Genomic DNA, 20,908 nt, shown 5'->3' with positions numbered 1-20,908 from the left:
TACACTTTGTGCTTGACTTGAGTTTGAATGAGTGCAGCAGAAAGCATAGAAATAACAGCTAATAACATGGCATAAGGCTTAAAAAACAAAATAACAAACAGAAACTGCAGTCTACGCACATCACTAATGCATCTTCCATAAGACCCAATCTTTTTTAAAATGTGAACAATGTTGTCATGTAACCTACCTTAGGCTGTAGAAAGGATGTCATTCTTTCAGCTCAGACTGTAATGAACACACTAACACCTGAACAATTCTGAAGAGGTTGTTGCTGCCTGTGTGATAGGACTGTACCAAAAATAAAGGGGTACTCCACTCAGAAGACGATTCTACCTCATTCTCTCTCTCTCTCTCTCTCTCTCTCTCTCTCTCTCTCTCTCTCTCTCTCTTTCTCTCGGAAGCAATAAACACATCCAGACAGTTTTTTTGAAACATTTTTTTTTTCTTTCTAAACATATGAAGAAGCAAAAGGTTATCAGCACATAGTTTAAATGCATACTGACAGAAAGATTTATTCCTAACAGTGTGATTTTATTTACTTCGTTGGTACAATGGTCATAGCAACAATATGAAGCTGTGTGAATGAATGCAATGTTATCCACTCCAAAATCACTACAAAGCAGCGATAGCCAGCGCGTGTCTCCACAATACAGTATTTAAAGAGTAGTTCATGAATTCACAGTTTCTGTTACTATTTACGTTACACAGATCACAACCATGTACCTCTGTACTGGTTTTATTATTATTGCAAGTGGGTTAAGTTTGATATTCTTATGAGGGCATGTCCATGCGTAATCTGATTTCTAATCAGTGATTAAAGTGACGATATATTTCAGGCGACTGTGTCAAGTGGTCAAAATCAACAGGCCATGCCCAAACCACGAGGTGGCGCCAGTAGTCCAATAATAACTGGTGATTTGCTCACAGGCTGGAGCAAATACACCCACTTCTATGTAAAAAGTACACAGAAGTCAAGAAAGGAGGATGAGAGACAGCAAAGGAACAGAAAAGGATGAGAACTGATAGGTATAAAACAGACACAATCTGTATTTCATTATCTTGTTTTAAATAATGCTCTATACATTGTTCATTTCAAAAACCGGGCTCCCACACGAAAACTTTTGATGATTTCCGATTTAATTTCACAGATTATGGCTGAAATGAGGAAATTTCATATTTTGGGTCATTATGGGTTAGAATAACTAACTAATATTATCATTCAAATACCGCGCGTAAAAGTCCAACCCATAGTGCGTAACTTGATAGGCGGCTCTTTGATTTAAACATTTGCTTGTGAAAAGATGTCTTGGTTTAAGGGTTAACGGGGGCTAAATTACTTTTGGTTTGTTTAGGTACACATTTTTAGACGTCTTGCTTACATACAAACGTCGTCTCAGCAGCATCTACACAACTACATACTTTTAAATATAGCCTATGCTGTTGAAACAATCGTATGTCTAAAAACATCTTTTTTTTTTTTACCAAATTAGGCCAGTATTTTCACCTACAAGTTACAAAAACCGCTCTTTCAGTGCTCTTAATCTCTCGTGGTTCGTTGCTGCGTTTCCTGCGGTATCTTATATGTTTCCAGTTTGTCTAAAAGATGCATTAAGAGTCAGTTGTAATGGCTATTGATGTTACTCAGGCTGTTGATGTTGTTGACACAGCTGATGTGGGATGGAGACACGGTGCCAAAGGGCCCTGGAGGCTGGAGGTTGTGGCTGTGATACAGAGCCGCCGGAGGGGAACCGGGCCAGTAGGAGAAACCCGACGGGCCCACACCGGGAGCCACGAGGTTCAGTTTGGAAATCCCGGAGAAGGGAATCGGTGAGAAGTTACCCTGAAATTTGTAGATGGCCTGCTCCGTGGTGGACGGCTGGCACACCTGAGCCAAGCCGTGGAAATCAAACTTGTAGGCATACCGCTTGCCGTGGACTTTGGTCATGATGTTTTTGTCGTAATAGTAGCGCAGCGCCCGGCTCAGTTTATCATAGTTCATGTTGGGTTTGCTTTTGCGCTCCCCCCAGCGCCGAGCCACCTCGTCCGGGTCGATGAGCTTGAACTCGCCGTTGGTGCCCTCCCAGGCGATGCACGACATGTTGGTGCTGTCAGAGAGGAGCTCCAGCAGGAACTGCCACAGCTGAATCTGCCCACTGCCTGTGGATTGGGGGCAATGACCATTGATTTTATGTCAAAATAAATATAAACTGATTAATGCAACGCAGAGCAAGATTAGAAAATAACTTAAATTAAGTACACAACGTCACATGTCTGGGGGTACATTCTGTGCAAAACGTTTTTGGGGGCTTGGCATTTTACCAAATATTTTACAAATAATAATTCTCATTTATTAAAATTTTGGCTGAAATTTATGATCGATAAAGCGGCAATTTTTGGAGACATATTTCAAAATAAAGGGAAAAATAGATTACATTTGAGATATTTTATGTTTAAAACTGTACAGTTTATAGGCCGATTCCAAGCATATGCGCACCATACCAGTTTTCTTTTAGGATATTAATGTGTTTCTTGGATAGACTAATGCATCGGAGGTCTATATTATGAAGTGCGTATTTAAACAACGACACTTTTGAACTTATTAATTCAATCATATTTATTTTAAATACAGTGTAGCTGCGCCTAGCTGTTAATCGACAGGTAATTTACAATTTGATTAGGTTGTTAGATATTTTTCAGATTGATTTATGTTTTTGATTTTTGTTAAAGGTCATAAACCGCTTTATTTAGCTATTTGCGCCTGGCTTTGTGTTGTGTGTTAATGCATTCATTTTTTTTTTTTTTTATTTGATCTTATTTTGTTGTACTTGATTTAATTTATTATAATTTTACATCTTCCTTGATATAGGATCCAGCTTGGAACCTAAAGGTAGATGAGCCAAAACTATAGACAAAATAATTTTGGGGTGGAAAGAATAAAAATACCATCATCCATTGAAGAAAAGATATTTATTTATTATCTGTAACCAACAAACAAAATGCAGTTGCAAACTGTGTATGAATTTTGATGTTTTTTTATCAATTGGTACCAAATAGAACCAATAACAGAAACACAGATTCAATTAAATAAGCCTGAAATGCATTTTATTCTTGCTTTAATAATTGTGGTAGGCTATTTTTAGCGATAATATGGAAAACTTTATTGATTCCTCGAGTTAGATTTCTTACTATATGCAAAAAATCACAAGTCCGCCTCAGAGGCTTTTATCCAACAGCTCTTTTATTATTTATTTTTCGTTATTATTTCATCACCAATATTTGTCCTATATTGTGTCAGAAAACAGAATATTCTCGTTAATGTGAGATAACTGTGACCTGACAATATTCATGATGTATCCTGGCAGGTCACTGAGTCTCTTACCTTTTTGTACTCCTGTGTTTATTGGACCCCAGGTTGCTCCTTTGCCTTCTTTCAACAGATTTTCTGTTGGATCTGAAATCAAAACAGACACACTGTCAGTATCAGCAGCTGCTTATCCATCCTGTTCTGCATGTCGCCTATAAAATATATTTTTTAGGAAGCCATTAAGGACGCTCTTATAGTCTTATATTACTTTGCTGGGTTAAGAAAACAAGTTCACTTATGTGCATAATTTTCTAGAAATTACTGTTCATATCTCCTAAAAAGAAGAACCAAGATAATATAAGCTTTATAAACGGATTTCTTTGTATCTGTTTTCAGAGGAAACAGGTATTTCAGTAGAGGGAAGCTGCTATAAAACTGTTTCAAGATGCTGGAAAATTGAGCAGACTGGTGTAAAAGATTCGAGCTAAAATAAAATGTAAAATTTTGCCAAATGTCTACAAAAGCTAAAAATTGATTAAAATCCTAATTGTGTCCTCGTCCAGTCGCAGTCTAATGGAAGAAGCATGTCGTCTTTGCGGTCTCCTCTCTCCGAGAAGCCAGGAAACGCGTCCAGGAAAAAGGATTTCCGATTTCCGACAAAAGAGCAGACGGGCTTTCAGATTGAAAAGGCTGAACAATGCTGTGCCCCTGGAAGCGGAGCATCACCGCACCAAGACACCGACACCCAGAGCAGAATCTAAAGAATTATAACAGCTTATTTCTATAATTCTTTCCCCGACAAAATGACGAACCTGAGAGATACATGTTGAACATGAGGTTTCCTCCGCAGTCCTGTCTCATTGTGTTCAGTTGTTCAGAAAGGGTTGGATTTCATTTCGTTGGTGGCGGAGGAAAAGATTTTTATTAAACTTTATCTCATAACTGTGATCTGGAATAAATGCGGGTGGACAGATTGAAGTTTCCAGGCAACTGTCACTGGCCCCCATCTCTGAGACAATATTCAGACAGCAATTTCCCCTGGTGCATTGCTTTAATTAAAAGAGCAATTTACCTCTGTCAGTCCGCCTGGTGCCCACAATAAAAAGAGGCCGATAGAAATTCGGCCCTTATCAATCCACCATCACAGTTTAATAAAGTTTCCGCGTTAAGATCTGAGTTTCTATGGTGAATTGAAGTGTTTGACATGGAAACCAGTTCAGATCCTCCTCACTTTTCCGCCTCTTTACCTCTTGGCAAACAACAAAGACCTATTTCATGTTGGGAAAAGAATATTTACCTTGAAAAACACGCTTCAGTGCGCACGAGAAAACAAGAACATCTCATCCCCCCCCTAACCTTCTGTTTGTGGGTTTAAGGTTATATAGCCTCAATCTGAGGGTAATGAGGTTGTAACTTTAAAACCATGGCTTCTGACGCTCACTGACGTTATCATGTCCACTCATATTTTTCTAATTCTTGTTAGAGGCAGTGGGGAGATTTAGAGGACTTTATTGCCCTGCCCTGTTCTGGTTTGGACTGTAAACAGGTTGACCACTTTCTGTTAGTAGAGTCTAGACACCCTTTATAATTATCACATTATTATTTTAAAATAAGGGTGATGGATACCAGATGTCCATCAATTTTGTTCATTCAGATCTCCAGAAGATAGACAGAACAATTCCACTCAGCATTTAATTTAGTTGTCATTACAGGCATACCATGGGCTGGTGATACAACACAACACAACACTGTGATTAAATGCCATTTTTCATAAATTGACATGAATCACATGTGGCATCAACACACAATTTCTAATTGTAGTCAATATAATGAATCCAGGATCAATCTGAAATCTGTTTTTCTGCTTCGAAGCACTCTGGAGCATTTAAAAAGCAACAAATATAAACTTAGAACAATAAATCTGTGTCATTTATGAGTGTGTCCGAACCCTGGTATGATAATGGTTTGTTCATTAATACCTAAAAGGAGGTGTTGTCCAGAAGGATAAGAGTTTTAAGATGTATTACTGCAACATCCCTGGTTTGATGTATTGTGTGTCTTCAGGGGCGGATCTAAAGGATCAAATTTTAACACACTTAGATTACAAATATTGTGTTAATAAATTAACATATATAATTTAATGGTCTGTTTTGGCCACATTTTAGACTAAGTGATTGTGGCTTAATTAAAAAAAAAAAAAAAGAGATGTCTGAAGTTTTGAAATAAGAAAAATCCAAACAAATATTGATATATGGGATTACATCGCATATATTTCTTCCACCCCTTTATGCCTCCATGCCACTATCTCACTACCCTATGAATATTTATTTGGATCCGCCCCTGTGTGTCTTCCTCAAAGCATATTTTCTTGTCTACATCTCCACTGAAATTGATCTAATCAAGGCAAAGGCCATTAATAATTCTAAAAACATGAGAATATGTTCTGCCATTGACAGATGTACGTCTCTGCCAAGTGGTTTGGCATCTTGTTTTTCTTGTCAAAATGCAATGTATGTGACATAAAGTAGCTAATCAATGCAGCTGCAGGAATCAGTTAAAGACAATTCACTTTCAGTTCTGTCAGATTTCATGGATCCTCAGAGCTTCCCCCTTGGAAAAGGTGGAGATTTTGAAAAGGTTTATCTAGGCATCATCATTCAAGAAAGCTTAAGAAAATCAATCCAAAAAAAAAAAAAAAAAAACACAAATTTTACCTCACGAATAGCAAATATATACATTTAAACCTGAAATGTGAATACCTTGAAATTACATTTTATTACACATATACCCAACAGAAAATCTTCACTTTACCATTTAATTCATACTTATATGCATATTTGGTCCTCTGTGTTGACTGTCCTGAAAATAAACAGCTCGCTAATCATCATCTATTTTAGTGTTTGCTCCATAACGTGTCACCTGACTGAGCTCAGAGACATGCACAATGCAAACACACAAAAATGCAATAGGTAAATAAGTAAAATAAGTAAAAGTTATTTTGTTTATTCAACTACTTAGTTATAGCATGCGCGTCTGCACATACGAGTCCCACCCTGTTCACACAGGCTTTGTAAAAACAGATTGCATCAGACTAGGCCTCTGATTATCCTATTAGTTTACAAAATGTACCCGTAACATATAATTCAAAGTTTATCCTCTGGCACAATGAGGACAAAATCTTGCAGAATTCATTAACAAATTGTATATTCCCCATGTCCCCTCCTCCCAGAGTAAAAGCTGGATTTTCCATTCTTCTCATGGCAGCGCTTGCTCAGGCCTGGACTTGTTGGTGTGTCTGTGGCGTCCCAGACTTGCTTTAGCTGCCTGTGTCCAAGTAAAAGTCGCAGGCAACTTAAAACAAGCCTCGAAAGCTAGACTGTATCCACTGATGCAGTGGTAGATAAGTACGTGGCCTCTGGTCAGTACTCTGGTAAGTGATTAGCATGAGGCAAGAAGGACTGACAAAAAGAAAAAAACAAATATATAATTACATAGAAACATCAGAAAAGTGCTACTTTGTTGTTACTTATTGATCTCAGTCAAGTCCGAATCTGATGTTAGCTATATCCCAGTAGTAGTGTGCAAGTAAAACTGATGTATTAACTGAACATATATTAAACCTAGTATAAATCTAACACACAAACATAGATCAAGAGAGTGTTATACTGGTCGTTTGCCTATAGTTATGTAATGGTAAGCCCTACAATGGTCTATGTAGTCATTTAGCGACCATATAGATGTAAACATTCAGACTAAATATCATCACTTCATCTGTTTAAAACATCTCTCCATTTTAAAACCTACTGTGACTCATTTCAGTGAAGAAATCAATCATAACACCCACATTAAATTCTAGCTGTCATCAAGACTCAATGCAAAGTTCCTCTGTAAAGCCTTTAACTTACCTGCTCTGCTCTGAATTGTGTGGCCAAAGTACCAGAGTGTGCAACTTACTAGACTACCAAAGTGTCACTCCCCTGTAAGCCACGCTGCAGCTGCTTTAATCAGTCTGTAGAGGAATGTATATTTGAGAAAGGTGTGTGTACATGGTTACACATTTATTAAAAGATCCTGGTTTTTTGGGTGTGGGACTGTAAGCCGGTGCAGGCTTGTGGGTGTGTAACACGGAATCCCACGTCCTGGACCAACAGGAGTGTGTATGGAGGTAAACACACTCCAGGATCCCGGCGTGTGACTGTAAGATAAACATGGTGTCTCATTAGAATAAACAAACAAATGCTTCTAAGCTACCAGACATTTATGAGGTAGTTGTGCGCAAGGATGTAATGAGGAACATGCTTTTTTGTAAATCAGAGTTTATTTCAGATATAAAATAAACTGTCTGGTACTTCTTGTGTATATAATGTTCATAATACAAAAATAGGGCCTCTCTCTGAAGTGGGATTTCACTAGTTGCAGCTTCAAAATCTTACCTGACTGGTCTATGTCGCTGTACTACATCTATCACTAGCACCTTTGTGAAGATATAATAAGGTAATTAGTAAGGGTTAGGGATAATGGTTTTCACTTGGGTTAAACTAATCAATGTAGATACTATGTAAAAGTAGTAATATTTTTAACATCAAAGGTCCAGTGTGTAACATTTAGGAGGATCTATTGGCAGATATGGAATATAATAGGCACAGGTATGTTTTTCATGTAGTGTATAATCACCTGAAAAAAAGAATTATTGTGTTATTGTCAAGGGGGTAACCATGGTATAGAACATGTTTACTTACTTTAAACACACCTACCAGTTAAAATTATACATTTTCCAGTTGTAGCAAATAGGATAGCTTTTAGAAATAAAGTTGGGGAGTCACACACTTTATTTTTAATTAATTGAAAATAAATAGGAAAGAGCAAGAGACAGCACATAAAAGAGGACACATTTAACATATAACCTTTTTAACCATAATAATAATACCATATATTTCTGGGGACAGATTGGTACTTTTTCAGTTTTGGGGTGGGGGGCATGTTCCCGCCAGAGAATGCTTGGTTACGCCCTTAGGTTGCCGTTGCCTTGAGCGGCTTTTATCTATAGAGGGAGCAGGTTCTCTTCCACGGCGGCTGCCATGTTGAACTGCCATGTTTCTCCAAACACTGGCTCTAGATAGGGACTTCAGCATTTTCTCTGAGTTTCGTGGCCACCGTAATTTCTCCTATACACTTCAGCTGCATTCAAATGGTTGCAATCTGCAACTTTACCACTAGATGTCACTCAATCCTACACACCAGTTATTTGCCTCTGTCCATTTACTTCCAAATTTGATGATTTTGACTTTATTTAGACCAAAGGATTAAAGGTTTCTTAATGGATTGAAATATTTCATATACATTTTGCACTAAATAAAAACATTGGGCTCTCTGACAAATTCATTATCACAAAGGTAAAAACAAATCTGTTTCTAGTAACTCGTGGAAAGTCGTGGAGCAGTTTTCTGGTTGGTGGTTTATGTTGTACACCTCAAGTTCTCCTTAAGTGTGTGTTTGTTTGGTAAGGCGAGGTGAGGCAAGGCGAAACAGTTATCTGATTGGCCCAATACTCAAACAGGCATTGCATGTGCATCTACCTTTCTTCAACAAAAGCATTTTACATGAATGGCATTTGTCTCTCAGAGGACTTCTGCTTTCCTCTTGCCTAAAGCGTAATGAAACAGTAATGAAATAAGGATGGCTACATGTGTGCTGACACCATGTGGAGTGCCTGCATCTTTGTCAGCCCATTGATGTGTTTACATTAAAACTATTGTCCCTTGGTGCCAGATTATTTATTTATCTATTTATTTTGGTTGTTAAGGCCACACAATACATTTGCTGTGAATAGGCAAAGCAAGCAAGAGCAAGAGAACTTGAATTTGAATTAATTATATTTTCAAAATTCACATTTTATTTGATCTGATATGTGTTTGTTGAGAACTTTATTGGCAATTAGACAGTGTTTCAACTTGATCAACTGGATTAGCTGTTGCATTTACTTCAGCTCCTCACTACGAGCCATTTTGGCAAAAAGTGATTGCAACAGTCGAAACACAAATAATAGAAACAAATGGGTTCTCGTGCTCTTGTTTATTGGAAAGGAGAATACAGTCTGACAAGAACAATATTACACATCCTAAAGCCTAACCGAGAGATTTGAATCAAATCTTTCCATGGTCACTAAAAGGCTAAATATGTCCTTTAAATAAATACAAAGCAAAAACTATCTCTGTTAACAGCCTGCTCTATGAAGCTAAAAGAGAATAAGGGGCTCTGATTTTGCAGTGCTTGTGCACTTGGATGCACCATGGCTGTCATAACCAAGGTGCAAAATGATTGATAGCTCAGTGTAGCAGATCATTGCTCTTCTGAGGTTTTCATATTTATTCATTTAATTAGGGTGATCATTTTCATTGTAAAAAGAAAAAGGAATGCCGACAAACAGACTCTAGTTTTGAAGAAAAGCCTTTATTTCCTATATCAAGAACATGCTTTAGCATGGTAGAAGAAGTAGGTACTTAGATATCCATACATGCAGAGCCACAGAGTGATAGAAAGAGTTTGTCCGTCTACTGTTCTGTGACAGCGGTCTGTCCAGGGGTTCAAGTTGAGGAAGGGGTTCAGGGAGAGTTTTTTTGGGTCAGGCAGGCAGAGTGGAGACTTAGTGCTGGATCCTACGAATGGACTGCACCTGGTTGGTGTGAGCCTGGGTGCTGTACTCATTGTAGTTTCTGTACTCGCCTTGGTGTCTGTCTCTCTCCAGGATGTACTGGTAGCCACGGTAACCAGGGAACTGGTAGGCCACCCAGCTGCAGAGAGAGAGAGGGGGGGTGGGGTGGGGGTGGAGTCAAGGTCAGATCAAAGAATACAATATATCATTTAAACAAACATATATCAACTATTGGACATTTTCTCCATATTACATCCAGTCAGATCAGGTTGTTTCCAAATACCAAAAGATAATTTATATTCTGTGTTTTGACTAAAAGTACATCTTAAAAAGGGAGAGACAGGAGACACAAATAAATAGAGGGTAACATGTATAACTTACGCTCCGGAGTTGACTTTGATAGAGGGCACCTCCTTGCTGCACCATCCCATGGCCTGTAGGGATGGGTAGTCATCGCACATCTCAAACTTACGGCCCTGGAAGTCCTCACACTCGTACATGGTCACCTTGCTGTCACTGTGGTTCTGCAGAGAAAGGGAAAAAGTAAGACACTTGTAGCAGCTGACAGATGCTGACTAGTAAATAGAGAAAAGATGAGAGGGATGAATGTAACTTACAGCGCACTTGATGGGTCTGAAGGAAAGCATGTGCTCGGTTCTGTAGCTGCTGTTTCCGCTCCAGGCCTCGTAGCGAGGGTAGTCTCCCTTCTCCAGGATAAACTGCTGTCCCTGGAACTCTGGATACTCATAACCCACCCAGCTAAACAGTGGAAAGATGTGAAGAGACAAGGAAGGAAAAAGAAAATATGTTTTGGGGTTTAATGAGCAGAGAAAACCTAAATTATCTTGAAATAAATTAATAAAATACAGACATAAACCAATTACAAACCACAAAGTGCAAAGTAGTTTTAGTGCAACAACTATGAAACATTTTCATCAAACAATAGAGTCCAACGCCCACAGAATGGCCTCGAGTGAAAACAGCATGCAGCCTCCTTTGTCAGTGGGAGCATAAAGCAAACATTAAATACTGCTGCTCCTGCCTCCACCGCTACTGCTGCTGCTGCACCCAGGGCTTTTTATCTGATCGCCAGTCAGTCAGTCAGCCATTCTGGCTCACAGCCGGCAGCTGCACACAGCCAACTCATATCACAACAGGGTTACACTTGAATGCACGCACACACACATACACACACACACACACACACACACACACACACACACGATACATGCCAACTAGCAATGCAATAACACTGTAGGCTGTAATTGATGTTTTTTGTTATTCTGCCTTTTTGATTAGAGTCTATGTTTGAGTTGTGTGGGCTTTAATCAGACTTTTTCAAGCAGATAAAATTAGAATTGTAAGAGAAGTGAATAATATGATTTGTTAGCAGCAATGTGTATTTGATCAAATATTTGAGGAAGACTGCAGACCATGTACGGCAAAAATTAAACTCACTCCAAATGTTACTTTAACAGTACTGATGCAGTTCCTCTATATAATAGATAATAATATAAAATCTTCATAGGGTTTAAGAGAGTAAAATTCTAACTAGAATATAACAAATTATTGACTCAAATATGCCCTCATAAAGATGTCAGAATATGAATATTAACAAACAGGTCAAGAGGTGAAATGGAAGGGATTTCCATGGAAAATACAGAATTCCTGGATAGATGGAGAGACCGCAGGAGGGAAAAATAAATAGGAGATTCTGAAGAACACAAACAAAGTGGACTTACGGTCCATTCTCAACCTTGATGGAACGGATCTTGTTGAAGCCCCTCTCCATGATGTTCTGGCACTCCAGCATGAACTCACAGCGCTTTCCCTGGAAGTTCTCCTCCTCCCAGACTGTGATCTTGAACTGGCCCATCTGCTCCATCTGTTGAGTGTTCATGGCTGCTGTTCTCCCTTAGGGGTTACTCTCTGAACAAGGTAGTTTCAAAAAAGTTCAGGGTTAATATGTGGAAAATCTAAATCTGAGCAAAATATGCATGTCCTGAGAAGGTATAACAAATAAAGTGAAAAAATAACAAATGTTTCCAGAGAGCAAACTTCCTGAGGACCATTAAGTCATCTTCATTAAAACAGATACAGGCAATCAGGCCAGCAGATGCTGGCATTTATTTAACTCAACTTACAGCTGCAATCTTCGTATTTTAGCTTGATGAAAAAATACCTGTTAATAGGGTAAAGTATACTGTTGCACCTTTACTCTGGAAATGAATATCCGTCACTGTCCAAAAGCATGACAAGAAGTGAAAAAATTCCACATTGATAATTTTTCCATTTGTCCACAGTGCAGATTGGTGTTTCCATTGAGGAGGTTCAGTTAAGAACCACAGACATGCCTCTATCCTCCTGATATTAATGCCACAACAGCAAGCTACATTTCTGCAAAAGCTTAAAAGCAGTAAACTCAGAATTGATCATTTCTACCAACAGTTGCTAACCATCCGTAACGCAATTTCGTAGCCCAGTAAAAACTGGTTTGAGGAAAATGTTTGTATGATGTTTACAGGCCGAATACAAGCACACCAGTAAGGCATCATCTTGCCAGCTTTCCCTGTTAAAAGGGCTGCTGAGGTATAAACCAGTTCCCCCTAAAAGCAGCAGCATGAAGTGGCTTCCATGTTTTTACTTCCTAGCGAATCAAGTCTCATTTAAAGAGCATCCACAGCTGTCTATCTATCAAATACACAGAGTGGGCAGCATCTTGGTAGCTGTCGGGCTCCACCCCAGTACACAAAGCTGTCCCCTGATTGCAGTTTCTTAGCTGAGTCTGAGGCAGTGTGTTGATATACTTACAGACAGTACTGAGGTGGGACAGATCCAGTATAATCAATGTCGGGGAAGAGACCCTCGCCTGTGTTTTTATAGGGCCGGGCCCCCTGGACCTGCGCCACTCCATTTGCCCAGCAGCCTTGCACACTCAGCAGCTGAGCGGGCCGGCTGAAAGGGCAGCATTAGCCTCGTGCTTTGTGGAGGCTCCACAGCACCATTGTCCCCAGAGCCCCAAACTGACTTAGTCATCAATATGGCAGCCATGGTCAGAGGCAACCTGACCCAGGACTATACAATGGTAACGCACTGACACAACAGTTTGATTGGTGTGGCAGGATAATAGACACATTCTGGGAGCTTATCCCCCCTCTCTCTCTTTCTCTCCCTCTCTGCTGTAGGTAAACTGGATCCAAAACTAGAGGTGGGAAAAGGGCCCAAGGCATTCCACAAAGTGAGTACAATGACATGAGCCAATTTCATCTTGAGGGCATCCTTGTCTTCTTCTTTTCCAATGACTGATCTGGAATGTCAACTGGATGAACTTCTATGGTAAAAAGCTGCATCAGTAGTGGTAACTTTCTGACCAAAACCAAAGGAAAATCTGGTCTATACTTAGTTGTACCCACATTTATACATAATAGTTTAGCAATAAAATGAGGAGCACCATTCCTCAAATAAACAGTATGCTGTGTCATAGGGCTCATGAGTGTTTAATAGCATATGCTCTGTAGCATGTTTTTTCAGCGTTCACCTATGTGAATGTTTCAAGTTGTATTTGTTTCTATTCAAATTAAGCTTTTTTAGCTAGATACCAATTTTAAATGTTCAATTATATTTTTTTTAACTGTCTAAAAAACAGGTATATTACAGATGTTTCTGAACTCAAATAGTTATATCCTTTAAAGCTTTTGCAAAAATAAGTACCATGAATAGGTTAAATGTTGAATAGTATCAGTCACAACATTAATAGGCCAGTAAATTAAATTGAGAATGATAGCAGGTTCCAATACAGTTTTATTAATTACATTTCAGCTCATGAGAAAGATCACACTGGCACTTTTAACATCATGAATGACAACCTTCTCAGTCATGTATTATACTGTCCTTCTGTGTGCTTATTCATTTTCTGTTGTTCTTTGACCTCGTGTAAAGTCAAATTTTCATTCTTAAACAATAATATGACATATGATTGGATTCAGGAGAGATACAAAACATTTTATTTATATATACTATAATTTAGTGTGCAGTAATAAACTGCAACTCCATAGCTGATACACTGGTAAACCATCAATTTACCATATCAGTGAACCATACTTACAGTTTAAAAATCAGACTTTCCATGTCAGAGTGAGCACATATTTGTTTTTGTTTTTCAAAACCTGTTATTTCATCTTGCACATTTTGTAATTTCTCAATACACCAGCCCTACCATACTATCAATAGTGTTGGATTAGAAAGGTGGATTTTGTATTTTCCTTCATCATTGGTGACATCTTGTGGCAAATATATTTATTACACCCAGGCTGGCAACAACTTGTAAAACAGGTCGGCTCTTTTTAAAAAAGTACTACTACTACTACTACTACTACTACTACTACTACTACTACTACTAATAATAATAATAATAATAATAATAATAAATAGATAATAATGGTTCATTGTCATAGGACTGAGATGAAAGTATCTAAAACCCCAGAAACATATATGATAGCAACACAGTAATACAGCTACAGGAAATGTAGGGTAAAGGACTTGGCTTGTGTCTTTGTGTGTGTCTGTGTATGTGTGTGTTCCACCTGTGAGCATGTGTGAGCTGTTTACTTGTATGAACAGCTTTCTCATTGTTTTCTGTTAACCCATTCATTGTTCTTCTCTCCACATGTGTGTGGCTGTGTGTGTGTGTTTGTGTGTGTGTGTCACCCCTGCTTTCCCCCCAGAGCAGGTGATGGGCAGGTGAAAGGACAGGCTAATATAGACACAGATGTCGTGTGTGTATTTGTGTGTGTTTATGTTTGCTACTACCTGAATTACTTAGTGTGTCTACATGCATAAAAACGCTTTGTGTGTGTGTGTGTGTGTGTGTGTGTGTGTGTGTGTGTGTGTGTGTGTGTGTCTTTGTGATGCTTGCAGACAGTCTTTCGTCTTTCTTCACCAGGTCTGATAAGATAGATCAGCTGTAGATCCTTGCCCTCTTGTACACACACACACACACACACACACACGCGCGCCACACACACACACACACACACACACACACACACACACACACGCACAGCTCATTTCCCTGTTAAATACAGGTGGGGGGATTTGCATGTGTCAGGGAACAGTGTAGTCCAGTAGAGAGCAAGTACAGTTCTACTTTGAATCCTTATCTTGCTATGTGAAAAAAACCCATTCATTTCTTCCCACTGGTCACTGACAAATGTACTGGTTCACTGGAAGCAAGTACAGGATCACAAGTTCTTTTTTACAGAATTTTTTACATGAGATATTAGGGTAAACAGGTGGTACTATTTCATATCAAAATGGCTGCTGTGAAAAAGGTCTATTAGCCTACATGGTAGACTTGCCATCTACCTGAAGTTCCTCACCTTTTTCTGCACCTACATGGGTTTATGTTTGGAGCAGATCAAAAGTTTGTCTCTACATTCGACTTAAATCGACTTACAATAAATCATCAATCTATTTGACTCAAGCAGCCAAATGCTTAATATAATGGATGGTGTTTTTTTAATGGTTTGGTCATCCATGTCCTATATTTGATTGTGCTGCATTGTCATTCAATGATCACTGAACATCAGGTAATTTTACATTACCAGGTGCAGAATACATTATGGTGACAGAAACACTGTTCCATCATGATTCTTCCTTAAAGGACCAACTGAATACAGCTCGCCCTTCCATGTGCATAGGAGAAACTACAGTGGCTATGAAACTCGCAAAAAGCGCAAAAGCCCCCATCTCAAGCAAGGGCTTGGTTTGCCACTTCTGGGCTATTGCAGAAACATGGCGGTTGAACATGGCGGACTGTAGAAGAGGACCCACTCCCTGCATAGTTAAAAATACTTTTCCACATCCACACTCACTTTAACACTTCATGACAGCATTATTCTCATTAGCTACATCATAATCATACAACGTTTGCTTTTTTTAGGTACCCAAACATGCACATTTATATGGAAGCTCACACACTATCACACAAGCCAGTATACTCTGCTCATTAGCTCATTTTATTTAATTTTTAATGAGTGTACGCTGATAGCTGGTCTGATCTCCCAGGAAATTTGTGTGAAAAGCTATATTATCCAATATTAAAGAATATATTCTGATATTCAGGCTATGTAGATTGGTTGCAGTGCCGGAAGTGTGTTAACACTGCTGAGGGAGATTTTGTTTTCTGGGTCAGTGTGAGTCGGAACTATTTGAATAGTCAGTGAATGCACCTGCATACACACACACACACACACACACACAAAAGTGTTTGTATGGAAGCGTGTGCACACACACACACGTGACTGTATATCTGCACACATATATAAACACACACAGTGACACACAGATTGCACTGAATAAATGCCCTCCTTCAGGTGGAAGGTTACCGTGGTGACTAATCCAGGTAAGGATGATGCGAGCAGGACATCTGCTCATACCACCTCCACTTGTCCCCATTGATCTCTGCGTGGACAAACAAGCTGCTGGATTTACTTTCAGGAAAAAACAGAGAAATAGTATGTAAATTATATTATTTTCTGTGCTAGTGCCCATGAATTATCACTGTTGAGGTAGAGAGGCGCAAAGACAGTAAGCACTGAATTGTGTTAAAAGGCACACACACACTTTTTCCTTTTAAGACACTTGAACAGACAAAATCTTTGCCTTTCTATTGTGTTACTTACTTTCCACTGACTGTCTTTTTCTGAAATAAAAACAGCTTATCACTGTGTTATTATTGGTAACTTAAACAAAAAACAGAAAAACCTCACAGCTTATTGAGCTCATCTTTCTGAGATCCCAAATATTGACTTACCACTTTCATCCAGTTGTACCTTTTCTGCTATCATAAAGTCAGGGAGTAGCCAGCCAAGGGGAGGGAACCAGCCTTGGGCATTTGCATGACTCTTCATTATCGGTAACTGTCAAAGGAAACAGCACACATCCAACAGGCAGCACACACGCGCACACACACACACATACACACACAGCCTCTGGGAAGAACTCTCTTGACCATTTACAGATAGCAGCATACAGTTTGACAGGCACCACAATTGTAATCATGTTCCTGCTGTACAGATACAAACAGTTGTCTTAATGGGGTTGATGCAGAATGAGCCTAAGGCAGAGCAGAGTTTATAGGGTCACATCAGGGGCAGCAGGAGTCTCAAAATCAGACATGGCAAGCTTTGGGGAAACCCTAAACCCCTGCTTAAGTTTACTTGTATTGCCCAAAATCAAGAATTTGTATTAGATTGCTTTTTATAGCACCCTCTGTCATTGTACCCTTGGCTATGAAAGCTATCTAAATCAATGGGGGGAAGGATTAAACCTCAAGAGCAACAGAGGAGGATCACTATTCTCAGACAGACATGCAATAGATGTAGCAGCAGTAAATATGGAGAAACAGAATGACAATATTAAATACTAGATCGCATACAGAGTTTTCAGTGACATGGTGCATAATATGGGCTAAAAACATTTTTTTTATGCCTCTTTTACAAACTGGATAATATGTTGATACCATCTGTATGTATGCTTTCTGTGTTCACATTTAGCCAACTAATACTTCAAGCACACATTAAATGACTTATGTTTGCCATGGTAAATTAGTATTCATGTAAATTCATATAAAGATCAATTAAACAAACCCTAAAATGTGTGCTATGGAAAATATTACATGTACTTTAAATTGCATGTTCCTGAATCCCAACATGACCTACCTACAGGGTTATTTCCTACTAGGTGTCCATTACAATAATGAAAAGCACAGTTTCTGCAGGACAAAAAGACTGTATCACCAATGTAAGCACACAACGTTTTTGCAGTGAAAACACACATTATCTGGCTTCTTTAAAAGTTTGTCAGTTGTCTCATTTTGCTTTGAATTATCAGTACTACACAGAGATCAACATTTTCCACCTGTTGCAGAGGTTTTTGTTGTTGTTCCCAATACTAACATTTCGACTTTAGGCCTCCACGTTGAATACAAATTACCTGAATACTAATAATGCTCCTGGAGCTGCTTGGAAGGGTGTAGCAACAGCAGGACCAGTTGGGACAGTCGGTTTAAATCAGGACGAGGTAACCAGGATACTGAGGAGTGTGAGCTTTCCCTCATCTGGCTTTAAACAAATATTGACTAGAGCTTAAAGCAGAGGCAAATAGGCTCTCAGGTAAGAAATGACATGCAAGACAGGCTTCAACATAATGTCTTTTGTAAGATGATGATACCTACATGAATTTTGTTTTTGAGATAATAAAGACTGATGGGGATGCACTAGGGAGACAAACACAATGTAAAGGGAATTACCTGCAGAAGGGCCCAAAAGTATTAAAGATATGTAAATCAGACTTCAGCTTGGGGCAGATATGCTGTACTGCTGTAAACTAAGTTTTTATCAGAGACATCCAAATGCCACAGAGGCACCAAACAAAACGTATTTTCCAGACAAAATGATCATTAGTGATAAATGTGAGAAATGAGCATGGTTTTGTTTTACTGGGCTCATATGTACGTTTTTCACAACACTTTTGTTTGAACATGGTCTTTAGTAGATACCTTTCTTTTTCATATAAATTGATTTAGCATAATTGAATAAACAGTCAGTAGTTAAATTGGTCAGGGATTGTATTCTGTAACAATATATGTTGTATGCATGTGTTTTGGCACTGTATGTTAGGCTGGATGTCTTTCTACAAATTGAAAATGGTGCCGCTGCAGCGCTGCTTTCGAATGAATTTAATCAGTTGAAACTGGGAATGCAAAAGAGCAGTTTAGTAAGGTAGAATAGTACAGTTGCAATACTGGCTTCATCAATTTATTGTCTCACTTTGCCTCTTCATCAGAGAGCTGAATTTAAAAACACACACCAGTGAATATTTAAATAACACACTAAATAACTTAAAGGCAGAGATACTCTTAAACATATGGAACAAAACATATAATGGATGGTAAAAGAGTGATGGCTGAATGCTGCCTTATAGCATTCAAATGACAGATGGCCCATATCAGGCGTCTGGTGTGTGTGTGTGTGTGTGGTTAATGTTTAGTTAATGATTAACATAACCTCCCATTAAGCCCATCTCTCTTCTCCCCGGTGCTTGCCTGCAGCCTCAGTTCATGACGTAGGAGATGGACAGTAATGAATAGGCCCACAGTGGAAAATACACGCTGTCATCATGAATGTGCCAACGGGAAAATGATTATCAAAAAAGCACCAAAGGGAGATACGGAGATTATCATCCCTAGCATTGTAAATGTCAGCCTTTTCAGTACATAGGATATCATATCATCCAGGGGTAAACAAGCACATACAGACGAGTACAACCACTGACTAAAAACAGTGAGTGACCATCATTTGGACACTTTCCTAATGTCAGGTTTATCAAAGTCTTGTTTGCAGTTATTTTACTGACCTGCAGCAGACAGGTGTGTCGGCTATCAGCGAGCATGTTTTACATGAATTTATGGATTGAGGTGAGACTAGGATTCATAATAAACAAGAAAATTTATTTCAAGCTGGAACTTTTATTCTATGAACTTTCTGCCTTGATTACCCAAATAACTAATTCCGTCAACCGAATTCACCAGCTGTAACCTTGTCTTTGCTTTTCTTTGCTCGACACAGACACCTATTCAACAAAATGTAACAAAGAATCTTTAATTGAGTCAAATGAGTTGAGAAATTACTTTTCCATTAGGTTTTTTTTCTCTTTCTTTTTCAGTTTACCTTTGGATAAATGAGTGTGACTCCAGTAGTCAGGCAACATGTTGTCCAAGGCTGACATGGCTTTCTTTAGAGCCTGTTGCCAGCTGTATGCAAATAAGGCAAACTATTCAGTTTAGCTCTGTACACCTGGTGCTTCAGTTACTGAAACTATGTTGCTATGAAGTCTTCTTAGGTAGAGCAATGGCAATGACTTCGTGGTTGAATATATTTTCTTAAAAATGTCTTTTACATTTTTGTCTTATAGATTTTCATCACAATAATTGGGTCACTTGTGGTGCAGTATGGCAGCAATATCTGGCCCTACCCATTTGGCTCCCTTGAACCCCCTTAAAACAAATTTCACCTGGCAATCTTTTAAAACAACCCAACCAAAAACAACATCCCATTATTTGCATGAACTAAAGCTTGACAGTGTTAACAATAGTGATGCAACAGTGATGCTCCCGTGATGAAAAACAAACTTTGTGTCTTTTCCCGTTGCCAACCCGTACCTGCATAACGCGAGCCGAACGAACAAAACTTCATCTTCAGGTATTGTACGTGAGGCTCAACGTGAAGCAAATACAGACATGAAAAAGTCACAAAAAGCGATCACAGTGGGACGATGATCCAGAGGGAGAGGCGGTGATCGCCTAACAGCTGGCTTCTCTGTTGTCAGGTAACCTTTGGAGAAACATTTGGAAAAGTTAGAAAACCAAGAAAATGTACACCTTTGTAAGGATGGATACTAAGGAAACAAAATCTGAATGAAAAGCCGTACAGCCTACCTTTAGAAGAAGCGAAGCAACAAAGGCCAAAATGCGCAAGCTTGGTCAAGTTTGGCGCACCTTTTACGCGCACTGAATGTGTGCTGCTTGTGACAGGTATACACCTTTTATACCTCTACATGCTCTCTCTCTGTCTCTTACTCTCTCTCTCTCTCTCTCTCTCTCTCTCTCTCACTCACTCTCCACCCCTCATGGAGAGGATCCTCAGGGCGCGCACAGACACCTGTCGCACGGTGCGTTGCTCTGATCCAATATTGACATAAAGGGGGAGGGGTGCGTGCACAAGCAAGCGCACACACACACACACACACACACACACACGAAATGAATTATTCTTACTAACCCTTTCCCTCAAGTCTAAAAAAGCCCCCTCCCTCTTCCTCCTGTGTGCCAGGCAACGTGTCTGACCTTTGTGCCTGCGTTGCTTTGTAAAAAGGCGCATTGTAGCGTAGCT

At 39.1% G+C, this 20,908-nt stretch overlaps 2 protein-coding genes and 2 long non-coding RNA genes across 6 annotated transcripts; 1 reads left to right on the top strand and 3 right to left on the bottom strand.

The window, feature by feature from the left end:
• Positions 1 to 965: 965 nt before the first annotated feature.
• On the top strand, positions 966 to 4,041 carry LOC127366066 (uncharacterized). Of its 2 annotated transcripts, none has more exons than XR_007885280.1 (3): positions 966 to 1,026; positions 1,668 to 1,827; positions 3,868 to 4,041. It is a non-coding gene; the product is annotated as an uncharacterized LOC127366066 (long non-coding RNA). The 2 variants fall into 2 exon arrangements; XR_007885281.1 differs by lacking the exon at positions 3,868 to 4,041 and adding an exon at positions 2,028 to 2,211.
• On the bottom strand, positions 1,120 to 7,281 carry fev (FEV transcription factor, ETS family member). 2 transcript variants are annotated; one of them, XM_051404772.1, is made up of 4 exons: positions 7,210 to 7,281; positions 4,117 to 6,762; positions 3,380 to 3,451; positions 1,120 to 2,157 (listed from the first exon to the last, which is right to left on the bottom strand). In XM_051404772.1, the coding sequence occupies exons 2-4, from the start codon at positions 4,163 to 4,165 to the stop codon at positions 1,616 to 1,618; spliced, it is 663 nt and encodes a 220-aa protein (XP_051260732.1). In that variant the 5' UTR covers positions 4,166 to 6,762; positions 7,210 to 7,281; the 3' UTR covers positions 1,120 to 1,615. The 2 variants fall into 2 exon arrangements, with proteins under 2 accessions (XP_051260732.1, XP_051260734.1); XM_051404774.1 differs by having other exon boundaries at positions 4,117 to 6,628; positions 7,210 to 7,266.
• Positions 7,282 to 9,733: 2,452 nt separating this feature from the next.
• Positions 9,734 to 12,877, bottom strand: cryba2b (crystallin, beta A2b). Its single transcript, XM_051404820.1, has 5 exons — positions 12,768 to 12,877; positions 11,699 to 11,885; positions 10,574 to 10,715; positions 10,338 to 10,480; positions 9,734 to 10,095 (listed from the first exon to the last, which is right to left on the bottom strand). The coding sequence occupies exons 2-5, from the start codon at positions 11,854 to 11,856 to the stop codon at positions 9,948 to 9,950; spliced, it is 591 nt and encodes a 196-aa protein (XP_051260780.1). The 5' UTR covers positions 11,857 to 11,885; positions 12,768 to 12,877; the 3' UTR covers positions 9,734 to 9,947.
• A 6,725-nt stretch (positions 12,878 to 19,602) lies between these two features.
• On the bottom strand, positions 19,603 to 20,519 carry LOC127365655 (uncharacterized). The gene is made up of 2 exons (XR_007885240.1): positions 20,455 to 20,519; positions 19,603 to 20,350 (listed from the first exon to the last, which is right to left on the bottom strand). It is a non-coding gene; the product is annotated as an uncharacterized LOC127365655 (long non-coding RNA).
• Positions 20,520 to 20,908: the final 389 nt, after the last annotated feature.

The sequence above is a fragment of the Dicentrarchus labrax genome, unplaced genomic scaffold (assembly GCF_905237075.1).
Source record: "Dicentrarchus labrax unplaced genomic scaffold, dlabrax2021, whole genome shotgun sequence".
In the NCBI taxonomy this organism is placed as follows: domain Eukaryota; kingdom Metazoa; phylum Chordata; class Actinopteri; family Moronidae; genus Dicentrarchus; species Dicentrarchus labrax.
This window is presented reverse-complemented; position numbering and strand designations above follow the sequence as displayed.

What these genes read in the sequence shown, in the direction of transcription:
- cryba2b (XM_051404820.1), bottom strand. Translation starts at nt 11,856, where the DNA reads ATGAACACTCAACAGATGGAGCAGATGGGCCAGTTCAAGATCACAGTC. An exon ending in ATCAAGGTTGAGAATGGACC is followed by an intron (nt 10,716 to 11,698) that starts GTAAGTCCACTT and finishes TCCACTGTTTAG; the next exon opens with CTGGGTGGGTTATGAGTATC. An exon ending in ATCAAAGTCAACTCCGGAGC is followed by an intron (nt 10,096 to 10,337) that starts GTAAGTTATACA and finishes CTCTCTCTGCAG; the next exon opens with CTGGGTGGCCTACCAGTTCC.
- fev (XM_051404772.1), bottom strand. Translation starts at nt 4,165, where the DNA reads ATGAGACAGGACTGCGGAGGAAACCTCATGTTCAACATGTATCTCTCA. An exon ending in GTTCAACATGTATCTCTCAG is followed by an intron (nt 3,452 to 4,116) that starts GTTCGTCATTTT and finishes TTTTGATTTCAG; the next exon opens with ATCCAACAGAAAATCTGTTG. An exon ending in AAACACAGGAGTACAAAAAG is followed by an intron (nt 2,158 to 3,379) that starts GTAAGAGACTCA and finishes CCCAATCCACAG; the next exon opens with GCAGTGGGCAGATTCAGCTG.